We start from the raw sequence: 20,350 nt of genomic DNA, 5'->3' as shown, positions 1-20,350 counted from the left end.
TGAGCCATTTGGGCTGAGAGTTGTTGAACTGGATAGAGACGAAGAGATGAAGTTAATAGGACTGCCAAGGAACAGTGAAGAACCAGCAGAGAATTAACAGTATGGATGGATATAAATAGGACTCAACCTTCATGATTTCAGCAGTCTATGAATTTAGGATGGATTTGAATTAGAAAAACAAAACTAGACAGGTTTTACCATTACTTACGAAAGGGCAAAAATAAAAGAAGATAAAAGGAATGAATTATTCTATAGAGTATGTCAAGTTCATGCTAGTTGGGGTGGCATGTGGCAGTAGAATGGAAGAACTGGAAAGAGGCATGCAAAGAGGGACAGGTTTGGTGAAATTGAATGAATGGAGAGATAGAAGAACAGATGGTTGTGGTCAGAGGTGATTTCAAGTTGCAGAGGAAATTTTCAGAGTCTATGATCTTGGAGGAAGAGAAATTTAAATCATAATGAGTTCTAAGGCATCGTTGGATTGTTGCATGGCAGAAGTAGAGATGGAGATTGTTGTAATTAACAAAGTTAAAGAATTATGAGATGAGGGTTTTAATGCACAATGGTTTGAGCACTTGGCTGTTAACTGAAAGGTGGTGCTTCAAACCCACCAGCCACCCCAGGGAGAAAGACCTGGCAATCTGCTGCCATAAAGATTACAGCTTAGAAAACCGTATGGAGCAGTTCTATTCTGTCACATGGAATCTCTATGATTCAAAAATCAACTTGACTGCACACAACAAATCAACATGAATGAGATGACTGTGAACAAGCACAGAATATAATGGACAAGGAAAAAGCTGAGTAACTGCTAGAAGGAAGAAGTGATCAAATTAGTGATAAGAAGATGACAGTATAGATGACAAAAGAGGATAAATTCTTGGCTCACGTGTCCAGAATCACTGGGAAGCTCCAGCTTCCCTTTTCCTGGCCACAGTGAGTGTCTGGAAAGAGAGAGAGGGAGAACAACCTTGACAACAGTTTGTTTTTAAACATAGTATCAATAATTTTATATCTGTGTGTATATACATTATGTATGTGTGTGTTTATTTATATATAAAGAAAAAAATCATTGCTGTTGACTCAGTTCCAATTCATAGTGACCCAATACGCACAGAGTAGAACTACCACATAGGATTTCCAAGGCTGTAATCTTTATGGAAGCGGACTGCCACATCCTTCTCCCTTGGAGCTGCTGGTGGATTCAAACCGCCTACTTACCAGGGCTATAACGCACTAGCTGTGCACCAAGTCTGTTTGGAGAGGGCAGGTATGCCCTTAGCCCTGCCAGGTAAAGCCTTTGTAATTGCCTATGATCAGGCTAAAAAAAGTCACATACAGGTTTTTAGAAAATCATACGTAAGCTTTTAGCCAGAAACTTGAATTCTCAACTGCCTTTTAGCACTTAAGCTTTCAAAATAGAAGTCTATTTCCACACCGTAGAAATTTCTAAAAAAGGAACTTGATGACCCTCCATTTGAATCTTCCACCTTTAGTACCAAGGTAGGGTATACCATGGTCCGTGCTTCCTCTGGTAGCATGGATGCGGTGCCGTACATGCAATCTGATGGACATGAGTTTGGATGCTTGATTCTCCGCCAAATGCGCCTGCTGTGGAGAAAGGTACACAGCATTAGGTCTCATGGCATAGCCAGCCCAGCAGGCTAGCATATGCCACCTGAGGGCATTTAGGCCTATCACAAGTCCCTGGTATTCTAAAAAGGTTTCCTACCATTTATCATCAAGAACAGGGTTCATCTCTGCCAAGACTGCCTCTTCAGAAATGGCAGCTCATTTTTAATCCTTCTCCTGTGTCTATCTGCTTTTCTGCTACATTAAGGAGACGCATAGCTTACAAGTCATCATTCACTCATAGCGACCCTATAGGACAGAGTAGAACTGCCCCACAGAGTTTCCAAGGAGCACCTAGCGGATTCAAACTGCCGACCCCTTGGTTAGCAGCTTAGCTTACAAGTGAAAAGCATGGTTCTGAGCTAGACTGGCTAGATCTAATCCCAGTTTCATCGCTTCCTAGCTGCCTGGCCTTCAGCAAGAGACTTTAACTTCCGTTTATGTGTGTTTTATAAGTCATGGCTCCCTAAATTGAAAGCAGGAAACCGTCATGGGTCTAAGGCTGAATACTGTGTTGTAATTACACTCGCTTGTTTTATATCAGCTAATTTACCCGAGGAAGCTTTTTATTCATATTCATCTTGCATTCCAATAAAATACCCTAGGTTCATCTCTTGTGTTTATTTTGCTAATGCGTCCTCAATACTCCACCATCCTATTTATGAGTTAACAATGTAATATACCTTTACCTTCACTAACTTCCATTTTTATTACCATATTTTTACACAAATAATGTGCATCTCCTGCATTTGCCAGCAGTGCCCTTCCCCCAGCCCCTACAGGGCACCCTCAAAAGTGCTGCCAAGCCAACCCTCTTCCACATGTAGCTGTAAAAAAAACTAGTACAGCACACTTACAAAAATACCTCAAGGGAGGGGGGCGTAGCCAGCAAACAAACGCAGGAGGTGCGTGTTATTTGCGTAAAATTCCTGTATTTTTCTCTCGTTTTCCTAATTTTTCCAAATTGCATTATATTTTCATCTTACCTCTGATAATTTTTTGTCCTCGGCTTTATGTTAGCTCCAGACTTAATGAGCGTATTTTCTTCTCTAGCTTCAAAATCACTATAAAAACTGTAAACTATACACAATTATGTGTTTTTCTGATTTGGCTTGGTACCAAATCACTTGGGATTGTTATTTTTAAGCCTTTATATATTTTGATATTAACATCAATTTAGTTCATTTTTATTTCTGTATGTAGGTGAGATATGAAACCTTATTGGGTGTAACTTCTACTTATATTTTAGGAGTTATGCCCTCAGTTACAGAAGGAAAACAAATATGTTCACTGCTTTTTTTTTTCTCTCAGTTTATTTGTTAAAAAACAAAAAAATATCTTAAAAGTTTAATAACAGAGGTGGAAAATGAATGTAAATTTGTGCAGGACTGTTGCTCTAAGCAAATAATTGTGGTGAGATCACAAGCTTTTATTACTTACACAGTAATTAGGCTGGAAAAGAAAGGGTAAAATTCTATCCTGGGACTGTCCCCCCACTCCTCACCCCGCAAAGGTCATTGTCCTAGGGTGAGTTGTTCAGGAAACCTCTTCTACGCACTGCACCTATATCTCCCTTAGATACATTGTTGACGAAAGAACAAAGGGACCTGCAGTTTATATATCTAAGTCCAGAGGGGATTACAGTGCTGGGGTGCGTAGGAAAAAGGGAAGGGGAGAAAGAAGGAGATGCTCCGTGACGAAGCCTGGGCTCAGGATGCCAGATGGTCTAGTGGTCACTATCCCTAGTCTTGATGGTGTCAAAGGAAGAACATCCCTCACCCCCCTTTTGAGGTCTAAGATTAAATCTTGGGGGCACGCAGTTGTATAGTTAATCATATACCTTACCACTAAGGAAGGAGCCCTGGTGATGCAATGATTAAGCACTTGGCTGCTAACCGAAAGGTCAGTGGTTCAAACTCACCAGGTACTCTGTGGGAGAAAGATGTGGCAGTCTGCTTCATTAAAGATTTCAGCTTTGGAAACCCTATGGGGCAGTTCTACTCTTCCGGAATCGACTCCACAGCACACAACCACCACCACTAAGGCACTAGGGGAGGGGACCTACTTCCCCTAGGGCACATTCTTTCAGTACACTTTCAGGGTGAGGGTCATGCAGGCGATGAGAGACAGACTGCTTTCTGCTGCCTCTGCAATCCATTTAGCAGTTTGTCTCATCCTGAAACTCATAGTTCCTGACTTCAATCTTAGACCGGTTTTAAAGAAACAAAAAAATTCTTCATCTCTTGCTTGGTGCTTCAAACTGTGACATGCAAAACTTCATTGTAAACATTGCAAAAGATATATTGTAATTACCCCATTGCCATTGAGTTTATTTTGACTCATAGCACCCCTATAGGACAGAATAGAACTGCCCCATAGGGTTTCCAGGGAGCAGCTGGTGGATTCGAACTGCAGCCCTTTTGGTCAAAAGCCTGAGCTCTTAACCACTGCACCGCCAGGGCCCCATGTTGCAATTATGTTCTATGAGTTAAGTGGTCAGCTGTTACTGAAAGGCTGACGATTTTAACCCACCCCACAGGTGCCTTGAAGAAAGGCCTGACAGTAATCTACTTTTGAAAAATTAGCCATTGAAAACCTTATGGAGCACAGTTCTACTCTGACATACATGGATTTGCCATTAGTGAGAGTTGTAAGTCTGGCCTTTTTAGGAATTTGAGTTTTGTTCTACATTTTTCTCCCTGTCTATCTGGGACCTTCTATTGTGTCCCTGGTCAGAAGGGTCGGTAGTGGTAGCTAGGCACCATCTAGTTTTTCTGGTCTCAGGCTAGAAGAGGTCATGGTTCATGTGCCTGTTAGTTCTGTGGACTAGCTTCGTCTATGAGTCTTTCATTTTCTTCATTCTCTTTTGTTCCAAATGAATAGAGACCAATAGCTGTATCTTAGATGACCACTAGCAAACTTTTAAAACACCACACTAGGATATAGAACATTATCTTTATAAACTGTGTTGTGCCAATTGACTTAGTTGTCCCATGAGACTATGGTCCTAAGCCTTCAAGCCTAGTAAACCAATCCCTCGAGGTGTTTGGCTGTCTAGGAAGTATCATAACTGTGCCTCCATGTGCATTATTATACACGTGAATATGTATGTATACAGTGCACACAAACGTATATGTATATGCCTACGGATATACCTGTGCATGTATACCCCTATACTCACATGTCCCTTCCTGTACACATATATGCATACATACCTACCTATGTAACCACACACGTTTCTTTGGTTGTTATTACTGTTGTTGCAAAATTGTATGTTACAGCATTCACCAAAATTTTCGCTTGTTCTTGCGTACTTCTTAGTGTCTTCATTTACCTTGGACGAGTTGTGCAGATTTCACCCATATTGGGTGTTGCCTTCCCCATCACCAAAAATAACAAAGGTCTATTATCTAGGGAGTGATACCCCCTCCCTTCCCTTCCCACCCCTAAAAAAAGAAAAAAAAACCTTTGCCATCAAGTTGATTCCGACTCAAAGAAGTAGAACTGCCCCATGGGGTTTCCAAGGAGCAGCTGGTGGATTTGAACTGCTGGTAAAAAAAGTAACCATCAAATAACATTGTTTTCTCTGTATATATCTCTTCTTGACATTTTATAAAAGTGAGACCATGCAATATGTGCCCTTTTGTGATTGAATTATTTTATTCAGCGTAATTTCCTCCAGATTCATCCATGTTATAAGATGTTTCACGGACTCATCATTATTCTTTATAGCTGCACAGTATTCCATTGTATGTATGTACCGCAATTTGCTTATCCATTCATCCATGGACAGGCACTTGGCTTGTTTTCATCTTTTTGCTATTGTGAATAATGCTGCAATGAAGATAGGTGTGCATATGTCTGTCTGTGTCACTGCTCTTATATCTTTAGGATATATACCTGGGGATGGAATTGATCATTTCCCATAGCGATTGTACCATTTTACAATCCTACCAGCAGTGACTATGAGTTCCAATCTCCCTACAACTCATCAAGATTTGTTGTTTTCTGTTTATTTGATTGGTTCCATTTTTGCAGGGGTGAAATGGTATCTCATTGTAGTTTTGATTTGCATCTCTCTGATGGCTAATGATGGGTTAGCCCTCTGAATGCCCTCTTTGGAGAAGTATCTGTTCAGGTCCTTTGCCCATTTTTTTTGATGGGATTCTTTATCTTTTTGTTTTCGAGTTGTTGAATTTTTCTATATATTTTAGAGATTATACTTTTATCAGATATGTCATTGTCAAGTATTTTTTCCCAGTTTGTAAGTTCTCTTTTTACTCTTTCAGTAAAGTCTTTTGATGAGCATAACTATTTAATTTTAGGAGGTCCCAGTTATCTAATTTGTCTTCTGTTGTTCATGCATTTATACTTGTGTTTGATATACTATTTATGCCAAAAATTAGGTCCCCTAGTTTTGTCCCTATGTTATCTTCCAGGAACTTTTACGTTTTAGCTTTAATGTTTAAGTCTCTGATCCATTTTGAGTTAGTTTTTATATGATTTGAGGTATGGATATTGTTTCATTTTTTGGCAAATGAATAGACAGTTTTACCAGTACTGTTTGTTAAAGGACTGTTTCTTCTCCATGGAATGGACTTTGACCCTTTGTTAGAGATCAGCTGCCCGTAGATGGATGACTTTACTTCTGGGTTCTCAGTTCTATTCCACTGGCCTATGTGTCTGTCATCGAACCAGTACCAGACTGTTTTGATTACCGTGGCTATATACTAAGTTCTGAGATCCGGAAGCGTGAGGCCTTCTAGTTTGTTCCCCTTCGTCAATATTGCTTTCGATATTCACGACCTCTTTCCTTTCCATATAAAGTTGGTGATTAGTTTTTCCATTTTTTTAAAGAATGTTGTTGGGATTTGCATTGGGATTACACTGTACCTGTAGCTCACTTTGGGTAGTATTGACATTTTCACAATGTTAATTCTTCTGATCCATGAGCATGGAATGTTTTTCCCATTTATGTAGATCTTTTAGTTTTGTTGCAGTAGCATTTTATAGTTTTCCTTGTACAAGTCTTTTACATTTCTGGTGAGGTTTATTCTCAGATATTTTATCCTTTGGGGGGCTATTATAAATGGTATTATTTCCTTGATTTCCTTTTCAGCACTCTCCTTGTTAGTGTAGAGGAACCCAACTGATTTTTGTGTGTTGATCTTGTACCATGCCATCTTGCTGAATTCTTCCATTAGATCCAGTAGCTTTCTTGTGGAATCTCTGGGATTATCTATGTATAGGATCGTGTCATCTGCAAATAGGGATAGCTTTACTTCTCCCTTTCCAATTTGGACACCTTTTATTTTCCTTTCTTGTCTTACTGCTCGGGGTAGGACTTCCAGTACAATACCGAATAAGAGTGGTGATAGTGAGGATCCTTGTCTCATTCTCATTCTCAAGGAGAAGGCTTTCAGCATTTCTCCATTGAGACTAATGTTGGCTGTTTTTTTATATGCCCTTAATTATGTTGAGGAATTTCTCTTCTATCGTTATTTTGCTGAGAGTTTTTATCAGAAAAGGGTGTTGGATTTTATCAAATGCTTTTTCTGTGCCAATTGAGATGATCATGTGATTCTTCTCCTTTGTTTTATTTATGTGATAATTAACCGATTTTTTAATGTCAAACCATCTTTGCATTTCTGGTTTGCATCCCATGTGATGATGTATGATTTTTTTTTGATACAATGTTGGATTCTTTTGGCTAGAATTTTGTTGAGAATTTTTGCATCTTTGTTCATGAGGGATATTGGTCTGTAATTTTCCTTTTTTTGTGATGTCTTTACCTGGCTTTGGTAACAGGATGATACTGGCTTCATAGGAATATTCCCACCTCTTCTCTTTTTTGAAAGAGTTTGAGTAGAATTGGTGTCAACTCTTTTCTGAATGTTTGGTAAAATTCCCCAGTGAAGCCATATGGGCCAGGGCTTTTTATTATTCGATGACATCTTCAAACTCTTCTTTTGTTATGGGTTTGCTTAGATTTTCTACCTCTATTTTATTTGAGTTAGTTTAGGTAGGTAATGTTTCTAGAAATTTGTCTATTTCTTCTAGATTTTCAAATTTGTTAGAGTAAACTTTTTCACAGTATTCTCCTGTAATCCTCTTTATCTCAGCTGGATCTGTTGTAACATCTACAGTTTTGTTTATTGTTTTGGATATTTGCTTCTTCTCATCTTTTCCCTTTGTCAGTTTGGCCAGTGGTTTGTCAGTTTTATTTATCCTCTCGAAGAAACAACTTCCAGCTTTGTCAACTGCTCCTATTGTTTTTCTGTTTTTTATTTCATTTATTTCTGTTCTGATCTTTTTTATTTCCTTTCTTCGGTATCTTTGGTTATCTTTTGCTCTTCCTTTTCTTTGTCCAAGTTGTCAGGTTAAGCTGTTGATTTGGATCTTTTTCTTTTTAAATGTATTTATTTATTGCTATGGATTTTCCTCTGACCCTGCTTGTGCTGTGTCCCAGAGATTTTGGTGTGTTGTGTTTCATTCTTATTTGAGTCTATTTTTTTTTTTTAATTTCTCTTTTGATTTATCTATAACTCAATGATTTTTTAGTAATGTGTTATTTAGTTTTCGTGTATTTAATTTATTTTCCTTGATCTTCCTGTTATTGATTTCTAGCTTTAAACCATTTTGGTCAGAGAAGATGCTTTGTGTAATTTTAATCTTTTTAAATTTATTGAGGCTGGCTTGTGGCCTAAAATGTGGTCTATTCTGGAGAATGTTCCATGTGCTTTGGAGAAGAGTGTGCATTGTGCTGCTGTTGGGTGGTATGTTCTATATATGTCTGTGAGGTCAAGTTGATTAATCATGTTGTTTAGGTCTTCTATGTCTTTGTTGATTTTCTTTCTAGTTGTTCTGTCCGTCATTGAAAGTGGTGTGTTGAAATCTCCTACTATTGTAGAGCTGTCTATTTCTCTCTTCAATTCTGTTAGAGTTTGTTTTATAAATTTTGGAGCTCTAGCATTGGGTTCATAAATATTATCATTATGTCTTTGTTGAATTGACCATTTAATCATTATATAATGTCCTTCTTTTTGTCTCTTACAATGGACTTTGACTTAAAGTTTATTTTGTTAGAAATTTACATTGCCACACCTGCTGTCTTTTGGTTGCTCTTGGTGTATTTTTTTCTATTTTATCTTTAGCCAGTTTATTTCTATTTTTTTTTTTGTCTAAGGTGTGTCTCTTGCAGACAACTTATTGATGGGCCTTTTTTTTTTTTTTTTATCCACTCTGCCTCTTGCCTGGTATATTTAATCCATTTACATTTGTCGTGGTTATTGATAGGATGAGCTCATTGCTGCCATTTTGCTATATATTTTTTGTGTTGTTAGCAGTTCCTTTGTTCTTCTTAATTTTCTGTGCTTTTTTTTTTAATATGGATCTTCTGTTTCTATTATCTGTTATTGTTGTTTTTGTGTTTACTAAGCCTTTTTTTCTTTATTTGGTAAGTACCCATACCATACCCATACCTGTTGCCATTGAGCAATTCCAACTCATAGCGACCCTATAGGACAGAGTAGAACTGCTCCATAGGGTTTCCAAGGAGTGCCTGGTGGATTCGAACTGCTGACCTTTTGGTAAGCAGCTGTAGCTCTTAACCACTACAGCACCGGGGTTTCCTTTCAATGAGTAGATTTATTAATTTTCTTTGTGGCTACTCTGAAGTTTACTTTTATCCTCCTGTATTTAAAACAGTCTGTTGCGTCTTAAAATCACGTTGACTTCCTCTCCATATGGAAGTTTTATAGTTAAGTCATTCCTTCCCTCCTTGTAATCAATTTTGCAGCTTTATTTTACTTTTGTGAAGTTTTTACCTGTGTTGGTATCTGGGTGATGCTGTCAGGTGTCCTGCTCAGGTTGCTTTCTAGTGTCAGTGGATCTCTCAGAAGGACTCCCTTTAGTATTTCTTGTCTGGTGGTTACAGATTCCCTTAATTTCTGCTTGTCTGGTAATGTCTTAATTTTGCCCACGTTTTTGAAAGACAGTTTTGCTGGATACATGATTCTTGTTTGACAATTCTTCTCTTTCAGGGCTTTGCATATGTTATCCCATTGCCTTCTTGCCTGCATGATTTCTGGTAAGAAATCAGCACCTAGTTTGGCAGCGCCAGGTGACAGGGGCTTTGACTGGTTAGATATGGGATGGGGGAGGCTGCATGGGGGCTAGCTGAGTCAGAGACCTCTAGGTGTTAACTTCTACTGCTTGCTCTTTCTTTTTAATCGTTATACTCTATAGCAGATGTTGTGGATTGAATAGTGTTCCCCAAAAATGTGTGTTAACTTGGCTAGGCCGTGATTCCTAGTAATGTGTTATTGTCTACCATTTTGTGATCCCATGTGATTTTCTTAAGTGTTGTAAATCCTACCCCTATGATGTTAATGAGGCAGGAATAGAGGCAGTTATGTTAATGAGGCAGAACTCAATCTACAAGATTAGGTTTTATGTTGAGTCACTTTCTTTTGAGCTCTAAAAAAGAAAATCAAGCAGAGAGGAGAGGGACCTCATACTAACAACAAAGTACTGCCAGGAACAGAGTGCATGCTTTGGACCCGGGATCTCTGCACTGAGAAGCTCCTAAATCAGGGAAAGATTAATAACAAGGACCTTCCTCCTGAGCTGACAAAGAGAGAAAGCCTTCCCCTGGAGCTGGCATCCTAAATTGGGACTTCTAGCCTCCTAGACTGTGAGAGAATAAACTTCTCTTTGTTCAGGCCATCCACATGTGGTGTTTCTGTTATAGCAGTGCTGGAAAACTAAGATAGCAGGGTTTTGAAAGTTTTTTTCTATAAAGGGCCAGATAGTAAGTATTTTAGACTCTGTGAACTGTACAGTCTCTGTTGCAACCATTCAACTTTGCCTTTGGAGCAGCCCGTCTTCTCTGCAGTTATTGCTTGAAAGCAGCCATAGATGATATGTAAACAAATGTGCACAGCTATGTTAAACTTCATTTGCCAAAATAGGCAGATGTAGTTTGCTGAACCCTGTTCTATAGTAAACAATAATGGGGACAAAGCAAACAAACAGAAACATCAAAATAACATATGACTCATCTGGTAAAAATGTTTTTCCCTTTCTATTATTTTACCTCAGTTTATTTTATTACTACATTTTTATTAATAGCAAGAGAAGCATGTGATTTCAATACACTTATTTAAACATCTTCTTTAACTTAAATTTTTTTTTTAACTTATCCGTCAACCTGTTGTATTGTTATTTTTTAATACCGTTGATTTGTAACTGTCATGGACTGTTGGAACACAGCAGCTGATTTTGAACCACATCAAAACTTAACTTTTTTTTTTTTTTTTTCAACCAAATGTACTTTCAGATTTCAACAACTCAAGGTATTATTGAAGAAATCAGCATTAACAGCCCTCATTTTATAATGAATTGGGATTTGGGATTTCAATAGCTATAGACTGTGATGGAGTCCCTGGGTGGCGCAAAAGTAATGCAACTGGTAAAAGCTCTCAGCTGCTAATTGAAAGTTTGGAGATATGAATCAACCCGCGGTACCTGGAAGAAAGGCCTGACACTCTACTTCCAAAAATTTAGCCATTGAAAACCCGGTGAAGCACAGTTCTACTCTGACACACGTGGCGTCACCATGAATTGGAATCATCCTGATGGCAACCAGTTTTTAATAATGTATATTAGGAGTCCCTGGGTGGTGCAGAGCGTTAATGTGCTGACCAAAAGGTTGGAGGTTTGAGTCCACCCAGAAGCAACTTGGAAGAAAGGCCTGGTGACCTACTTCCAAAAAATCAGCCATTGGAATTCTATGGATCATACTTCTACTCTGACACACGTGGGGTCACTATGAGTTGAGTAGATTCCAAGGCACCTGGTTTGGTTTCTAGATTATGACAACTATAAGGAATTCCTGGTAGATTCTCTACCGTTGTTAACCCTGAGCACTTTACAATTCATTACCAAGAAAGCAAACTCCATCTGAGATGTGTAGGAGTCCCTGCGGCCCCTCCCAAAACTGTGTAGCCTCGGAGAGCATGTTTTCTGAATGCTGTGGTTAATTGCTAAGAACGGCCTGTAGTCTCATCATTGACGAGGCAGGCTTCTCTGAAAAAACAAATACAGACACATACATTTAGTTCTTCAAGGTCTCACTAAAAATTCTGTTAATAAAATTTATTTTCTATTGATTCCATTTTAAACTTGAAGATAAGAAGGATATATTCCATTTTATCTTTTGTGTTGGTGACCACCTAAAAATATTGCTTTTCCTAATCAAGTTTTATATATTGTATATTTCTACTTATTTTTGTATTATTTTATATACTTCTCTTGTCTTACAAACTACAAAACGTACTCTACTTTACTATAAACCTCAAGGAGACTGTAAGGATCTCCATGGGTTAGGTTGCATCCTTGCAGGCTTATACTTTTAGTGACAAGATGCTTCATGAGCTGGGCTTAGCCTACCTGTCCACTCTACCATACACTCTGAACTTGGGGTACTCCAGGTAACTTTCCCTCCATTTAAGACTCCATTAAGCTGGTACCCCCCTGTCCTCTACTGTGTGTGAAAATTTTTCATTAATGTATTCTTTAAACCTTTGCCTAATCATCTCTTTCTTTCATATTTCCCTCTGGCAGAGTTACCTGGTTTACTCAGCTAAACACTGTTTCTTAGTTGTGTCGTTTTCTCACTAGACTGTGAGTTAATCGTCTTCGGATAGCAGTCCTCTCTCCCAAACAGCACCTGTCACTGATCTCAGTGCCTTTGTGCCCGACAGCGCATGATTACAGTCTGTTGAACTGAATATAGAAACCCTGGTGGTGTAGTGGTTAAGAGCTACATCTGCTAACCAAAAGATGTGCAGTTCAAAAAGAACGCAAAGAAAAGGGGAGGAACTGATCATTATAAATTGGTAATCATATGTTTTTTCTCCTTCATTGTTTTATCTTCAGGCATTCTTGAAGTTTTACACTGTGTGTTAGTGGAAAGCCCAGAAGCTCTGAATATTATCAAAGAAGGACATATTAAATCCATTATCTCACTCTTGGACAAGCATGGAAGAAATCACAAGGCAAGTGAGCCATTTCGTTGCCATAGAGTGAAATCTAGAAGAATTTTAAATATGTTTTTGAAATAAGGCAACTTTTTGAAAAGCACATCAGTTTTTTACGAGGGTTTTTCCCCTACTACGTATGATCAAGTAATGCTGCTTAGTCTTCATCTGTAGCATCAATGGGAGAATGAAGAGTTCTCGACGTGCGTATGAGGGAAAATAGGAAGATCAGTGAGCACATTGGTATAATGTAAAAATGACTGGGTCAAAGGTCATTGGAGGGACATGCTTGCTTTTGTGAAAAGGGCTACCTGTGCTTGAATCTGAAAGGTGAACTGGAGTTGGCTGAAAATGCCCTCTTTTCAGGTTCTGGACGTCTTGTGTTCTCTCTGTGTTTGCCATGGAGTTGCAGTCCGTTCTAATCAGCATCTCATTTGTGACAATCTCCTACCAGGAAGAGATCTGTTATTGCAGACACGTCTTGTGAATCACGTCAGCAGGTAAATCCAGATAGACAATGTCTCCAAATATGTAGCCCAGCACAAGAATTCATCTTCTGTCTCTGTATCTGTGCCATCATATGGCCTATTCATTTTATTAGGGTCTTTTACGTTGTTTCCATTAAACGGTATATGTATTTTTTCTACAAATTAAATGGGTTAATTGTAACCAGAGATAATCCAGCAACATATATGTTTACCACCAAACAAATGTATAAAACCATTTACTTACATTCATATGTAGAGGGACTATAATTGGCATCTTTAGGAGCAGGCTGATAATTATAGTGGCCTTTCAAGGTATCTAACTTTCACTGAGTACCGTATGCCAGCCACTGTGCTAAGTGCTTTGCATGTGTATATACTGTTTAAGTTTGTACTTTTCTAGGTGCTGTTATTATCCACATTTTATAGATTAAAAATCTGGGACTGTAAATGGAACTCAGGTCTAGCTAACTCCAGAGATTGAGCTCTTAAACACTATTCCACTCTGCTTTTTTTAATACCTTCAAATTAACAACATGTTATGTATGATAGTAGTAACTTTGGTACTATCCTGTATTTTTTTTTTTTTTTTCAGTTAGAGTTTGGTGAGTATTCTATGTTGTGTTTTTGAAAAACAGGATTGATTTAATACTTTCTTTGTGCTTCTTTATATAATACACTTGCCATTAACGAGTGATATTTTCTGAGACATTCCCTAATGTTGTTATTACCAAAAGGCATAAGTTCCCTCATAAAATGTGACTAAATATAGCTTACTAAAAGTTCTTCTGTTCCCAACGAGGCGTAGAGAACCACACAGCTGATTAGTCACCTCTGTTCCTTCACCAGCCTGACCTGCTCCAACCTCATAGCCTATGTGAAAGAAAGTTTAGCTTAGGGAGATTTCTACATCTCCTGGGTTTATAATAACTTCATTAATTCTTAGGGTCTGGCATAGTGTTTAAGAGCTACAGCTGCTAACCAAAAGGTCAGCAGTTCGAATCCACCAGGTGCTCCCTGGAAACTATGGGGCAGTTCTACTCTGTCCTATAGGGTCACTATGCATCGCAGTCGACTCCGTGGCAATGGGTTTGGTTTTGGTTTGACTGTACTGTTTCATTTTATGACTTAAATACAATTAATGATATAAAATACAGGGCATCCAACTGATTCTTTCTGATTCAAACCCCTGCTGAAAAATTGCATTTCTAATAAGTTCCCTGCTGAGAATTCGCATTTCTAACAAGTTCCCAGGAAGTTATACATAAGAATCAGACAGGGATCTTGTTAAAATGTAGATTCTGATTCAGTATATGTGGGGGTGGAAATGCAAATTCTCAGCAGGGGTTCACACCAGAATGAGCCTATTCAAAGCCCTGATAAAATAAGCTGAAGGAATAATTAGGAAAAAAAAATCAGGTCCTTGAGTGACATTGCCAAGTAACCCAAAAAGCAAACACTACTCACTGGAATGTTAACTCTAAGGTAGGACATCACTATATACAATTTCAGTGGTGGTTTTAAATTTCATAGCATTTAAGGCAACATATATTTAATACAGGAGTCCCTGGGTGGTACAAATGGTTAAGTGCTACTAACCAAAAAGTTGGCAGTCTGAGTCCGCCTCAGAAGAAAGGCCTATGAGCTTCTGAAAATTCAGTCACTGAAAACCTTATAGAGCACAGTTCTCCCCTGACACGCACGGGGTTGCCATGAGTTGGAGTCTGCTTGACGGCAACTGGTTTGGTTTTTGTATTGAATATAACCCACCCAGTACCCAGTGCCTTCAAGTTAAATTAAATTGTATTTAATATATGACATCTTTTTTTTTTTTTTTAATGTTCAGAATAGTGAGATGTAAATTAAAGTGATGAAAGGTTTTTGGATTTGTCTGATATGATATTCATATCTCTTTAAAGCATGAGGCCTAATATTTTTCTGGGCGTCAGCGAAGGGTCTGCTCAGTATAAAAAATGGTACTATGAACTGATGGTGGACCACACTGAACCATTCGTGACAGCTGAAGCGACACACCTCCGAGTGGGCTGGGCTTCCACTGAAGGGTACTCTCCCTACCCTGGAGGTGGTGAAGAGTGGGGTGGAAATGGTGTTGGTGATGACCTGTTCTCCTATGGATTCGATGGACTACACCTCTGGTCAGGTAATGCGGCCGATTTTCTTTCACAGTATTCTAAAATAGAATCTTTTTGCCTTTGCCATACGTTTCTGAAAGCTAATGGTGCTGCTTAGATTGGATTAAAAGCAAAATTTCACTAGGAGAAAAAGAAAACAAAAACAACTATAGCATAGTTCGAAAGGATTACAATGCTTATGAATAACATATTTTAAAAGGAGTGTTCCAATCAACCAGAAAAAAACTTGTGTGTTGCTTACCTGTCTTAATAAGTATGTGCGAAGCTTTAGTTTTCAACTGAAAAAGAACAAAAAGCAAACCCTAGCAAATAATTGTAACAGGCTAAGTTCAACCTCTTGCCAGATAATAAAACATGAGAAATGGATACCCTAAATTGTAAAGTGTAATATTAGGAATCATAGTAAGTTCATAAACTTATAATATTCTGTTTCATAGAACTGTTTAAAAAGAAATGGGAAGTTCATTTCACCAGCTAGCAACTATCAGCTTTGATGACTGAGTATTTATTAAAAATGAGTATGATAAAATGTAACACTCTGTTCTCTGATTCGTGAAGAGGTGTATTTTAGTGGGCTACATTTAAAGGTTTAGCTCTTGATTATGTAGATATTTTTTATATATTAGAATTCACTTGGACTCTGCAGAAATATACTTGTGTTAATAAAGTTGCATTTAGAATAGAGTGCTTATATGACCTTGACATATTTTGTAAAGCATTTAGTGAATAGAAGATTCCGAAAGTTACCTTGCATTATTAAACGCTGAACTTTGCCTATTATGACTTGTGAGTGATATTATTCATTTGTTAGTGCTTTATAGGCCCAATAACTTATAAAAGTATATTTAAAAAATGGAATAAATCTAAGCATTTTTGGTAATGAGTTTAGAAATAAAAGCGCTTGATATAGTTGTATCTAACACTAATAGTACATTTTTCCCATTCAGTGCCAATAGCTCAGGTATCTAGAAGAGAGTAAGCTATGTCATCTAAACGTTGGGGCCCGTGGTTGGGAGTCAGTGAGTAGTGTGGACTCTTTTGGACCACAGGTACACAGTGGTGGATCTTGTCTGTCTCATTCCCATAGTATGTTTCTCTATTGGCCAGCCAAAGGCGAAGAGCTCTAACTTCAGAAGACACAGCAAACATAAAATAGGGTAGTACCTATTGTATAATACATTTTAACTATAATCTTTCAGTCATTGTTATCCTCTTACAGCTCTTTAGATTTCTTTAGTTTCTAGGATAGTTTAGCATAAAATAGGCACTCTAGTGAATGAAATGTGTTGACTTGATTTCCCTTTACACAAAGAGAATTAGGGAGAAACTCTTAATCTGCTAAGACAATGCGGAACTGGTTCCAGTTACAGCCATACGACACCGTCTCACCACTTGTACTGCATTTAGTTTTAAGTTATTTTTCTTCATATATCTTTTTTTGACATTTTTTATTGTGCGATATATATATATATATGTGTGTGTATGTGTGTATATATATTTGGCATTTCCACTTTTTTTACATGTTCAATTCAGTGACATTTATTACATTAATCATGTTGTGCAATATCACCCATACCCATTGCCAAATTTGCTATCCCCATTAACAGATACTCAGTGCTTCCTAGACAGTGTCAAGTTATTTCTTTGATTAATCACATAGAAAGAATGCAATACAAAATTGAAGTGAACTGCATCCATTGTGCCTTTCATTGCAAAGTGTCTGTTAAAATAGAACAATAACGACAACAAAAAATCAGTGAAATACGGACATATTACTTGCTAAATTTCCCAATAGTCTCATAGAAAGGATGGTAGGTTCTGGAATTTCAAGAGAAAAGCATCTTGATACTTCATCGTTAAGAGAAAGTATTTAACTGTTCATTTTTTAAAATGGCAAGAAAACATGCACCTTGTAGCTGAAAGATGTGTCCTCTGATTTGCTCATTTAAGGTTCTTAGTCAACAAAGGCAAATCTAATTTAGCTGGAGCCTGACTGAGTTACCACCTTAGGGTTCAGAGTTATTCAGGTCATCTTCGTGGGGCCACTCTCCTATGCCTTTTCTTTTTAATTGTTAGAGTAGAATTTACAGTATCAAATATTTATGATTTCAAAGAAGGAGTACATTTCTTAACCACCTAACATTTTGTAACTGGAGGGTGGAAATGTTCCTTGGAATGAGGATTTAGCTCATCGGGAGAAGTTTGGAGCCACGTCTTCATTTATTCTCTCTGATGTAAAACTTTGTGCGGTGTTGCTGAGCTCCTTTCTGCGAATGCAGAATTCAATTTTGGATGCCCAGGTCAGCAGGCATTTACAGGACTAAACGTGTGAAAATCTCAGTGCTTTTAGAGAATTTAAATGTACGGGAAAGATGAAGAAATGTCATAGAGTAGTTCTGAAAGAGATGTACAGCCTTCTAACTCAGGTCCTAAAAGTCAGACACTACTGTTATCTTCCTTTTTGGATAAGGCAGAGTATAGAACTGTGGTTTTCCTTTGGATTTGATGTGACTTTACATAAATGCAACCTGAAAATGCTACTAAATGGATTAAACATTGTGAATGCCATTTAAACTGTAGGCCTTAGGTTGTTCACTAATGATCTTACCTAGATATCTATGTTTGTTTTAGGCATTGCAAAACAATTTTTTTTTAAATAGTCATTAACATCAGCATAATAATAGCTCTCAAACTGGGCAATAGTTTTGGATTACAGTAAATGTCTGAGCAATAACTTCTTTATCACTTTTCGATCGAAATAAGGGAATAGACATTTTTCTATGAGCTGCATTGCTTTTATATGATGTTTTGAAAGCTGCCTTTCTTGTAGTCAGGGAATTTTAGAAGAGCCGCTTGATAGTGAATTTATTGCTTGCAGATTTAAATATTGGTAAAATAAAAAAGTGCACACATTCTACAAGGTACATATTCTCTACTACTGGCATTTTAAATATGCTATTTTTTTTTTTATTGGTAAAAGTCTTGGCATACTGGAAATAAAAAGAGATGTTGTAAAAATGCAAAGCATGTATCATGAAATCTATTTTTGTCTTGGTTCACAGGGAGGGGCATTTTGTATTTGTGCATTAATGTGTTTAGGAGACCCTTACCCTCTTTTTTTCCCACCGTGCTTTGAGAAACAGAGTCCCCTGAGACTAATCAGCAAAGCAGTGCTGATACAGTCCACATTGGGCTGAGACCATCGGTGGGCCAGGGCAAGAAATGACTTTCATCAAATACCATTTTCTTGTCTAACATTTATCCTGCTGTAATTAACAAGCCAACATGGATCTTGTGTGAAATAAATTTAATTGCAAATCAAAACAAAACAATTGGCAAGTTGTTGTCTCTCAATAAATGACCCATGAATGAGTCATCATATATTCTGCTTTTGTTATCCTTATATATTTTTTATTTTCAATTTATAGCAGAAAGGGGATTTAGTATTAGAAAAAAGGGCTAACATTGCAAGGTACCTGATCTGTCTGAGACTTGGGGCTACTTGTAAACCATTAGGTTAATCTTCATAACAACTCTACAAGGTGGTGATATTTGGTGTCCAGTTTATTAGAAATCAGGTTTTAGAGAGATTAAGTAATTTGTTGATGGTCATACAATTAATAGGTAGTAAGATTTTTTTAAGATAGCTATAACTATGGGGGCATAGTGGTTAAGTGCTATGGCTGCTAACCAAAAGGTTGGCAGTTCCAATCCACCAGGTGCTCCTTGGAAACTGTGGGGCTGTTTTACTTTGTCCTACAGGGTCACTATGAGTTGGAATCGACTTGATAGCAACAGGTTTGTGTTTTTTTTTTTTTTTTTAAGATAGCTATAAGGAACCCTGGTGGTGCAGTGGTTAAAGTGCTCAGTTGCTACCGAAAAAGTCGATGGTTCAAACTCAACAGCCACTCTGTGGGAGAAAGATGTGGCAGTCTGCTCCTATAAAGAGTACAGCCTTGGAAACCCTAGGGGGAAGTTCTAGTTTGTACTATAGGGTCTCTTTGAGTTGGAATCAACTCAAGGGCAATGAGTTTGATTTGATAAGTTAGCTATATCTTTCCCTGGAGATTTTCCTCTGACATTATTTATTGTATTTTCTGCTCTAAGATTATTTCTGCTTTAAATGCCATCCATCTGCAGGCAAAATTTTTAGTGTATCAAAAGTTCCATTTTACCACAAAGATAGTGGCGTGACTCCTGAAAAAAGCAACACTTTTTAAAACCAAGGGTTTAAACTGTATCACCAGTTTGCATTCAAGATGTATTCAATTTCAGCATTGTGCGTTGGTTTTTAATACCTACTCAGATCTTTGACTTTGGCTCTGAAGATGATACTCTCAGATAAAAATACATGACTTCCTTAATGCTTTTCCTCTGATAGGTTGTATTGCTCGTACTGTAAGCTCACCAAACCAGCACCTGTTGAGAACCGATGATGTCATCAGCTGCTGTTTAGATCTAAGTGCCCCAAGCATCTCCTTCCGAATTAATGGTCAGCCGGTTCAAGGAATGTTTGAGAATTTCAACATTGATGGCCTCTTCTTTCCGGTTGTTAGTTTCTCTGCAGGGATAAAGTGAGTAGTTCTTTTTTTTTTTTTTTGGTCTGTTTTTCTTCTCACGGCTTACACTCTCACAGAAGACCCCGCTACCAGCACCGGCCCTTCTCTAACGTTTGTTTCTCACTCCTGGGCACCTGTCCACGAGGCATTCTGCCTGCTCCCTGAAAAAAGAAAGGAATTTCAGGAAGCTGAATGCTTCTTCCATACGTTCTACCATTTAGATGTGGGCAGCCTGGTAACTCTTTGCAAACCAGCTTCCTGAATGATTTCAAGCACATTTCTGAAGTTATTACTCCTCACAGGAGTAATCCTCAAAGAAAGAAGCACCATATTGAAGAAAGGACAGAATAATCATGAAATATTAGGTATCTATGTACCAGTGATATTTTCTGATGTGTTTACACAAATTATATTTCTTGCTATAAACTTTTGGAATGTTTTACCTATTTTTTCTTTCTTTTTATTTTGTATTTTAACTT

The 20,350-nt window shown here is 37.8% G+C and overlaps 1 protein-coding gene across 6 annotated transcripts in view; it reads left to right on the top strand.

Annotated features, from left to right (window-relative positions):
- RYR2 (ryanodine receptor 2) overlaps positions 1-20,350 on the top strand; it is a 750,192-nt gene that overhangs the window by 418,419 nt on the left and 311,423 nt on the right. For all 6 annotated transcript variants that reach the window (XM_049868553.1, XM_049868552.1, XM_049868551.1 and 3 more), the window contains 4 exons: positions 12,574-12,692; positions 13,041-13,174; positions 15,079-15,320; positions 19,694-19,886. In XM_049868553.1, coding sequence (XP_049724510.1) covers positions 12,574-12,692; positions 13,041-13,174; positions 15,079-15,320; positions 19,694-19,886 — 688 coding nt within the window. The remainder of the gene's footprint in view (positions 1-12,573; positions 12,693-13,040; positions 13,175-15,078; positions 15,321-19,693; positions 19,887-20,350) is intronic.

This window comes from Elephas maximus, chromosome 24 (genome assembly GCF_024166365.1).
Source record: "Elephas maximus indicus isolate mEleMax1 chromosome 24, mEleMax1 primary haplotype, whole genome shotgun sequence".
Classification (NCBI taxonomy): Eukaryota; Metazoa; Chordata; class Mammalia; order Proboscidea; family Elephantidae; genus Elephas; species Elephas maximus.
This window is presented reverse-complemented; position numbering and strand designations above follow the sequence as displayed.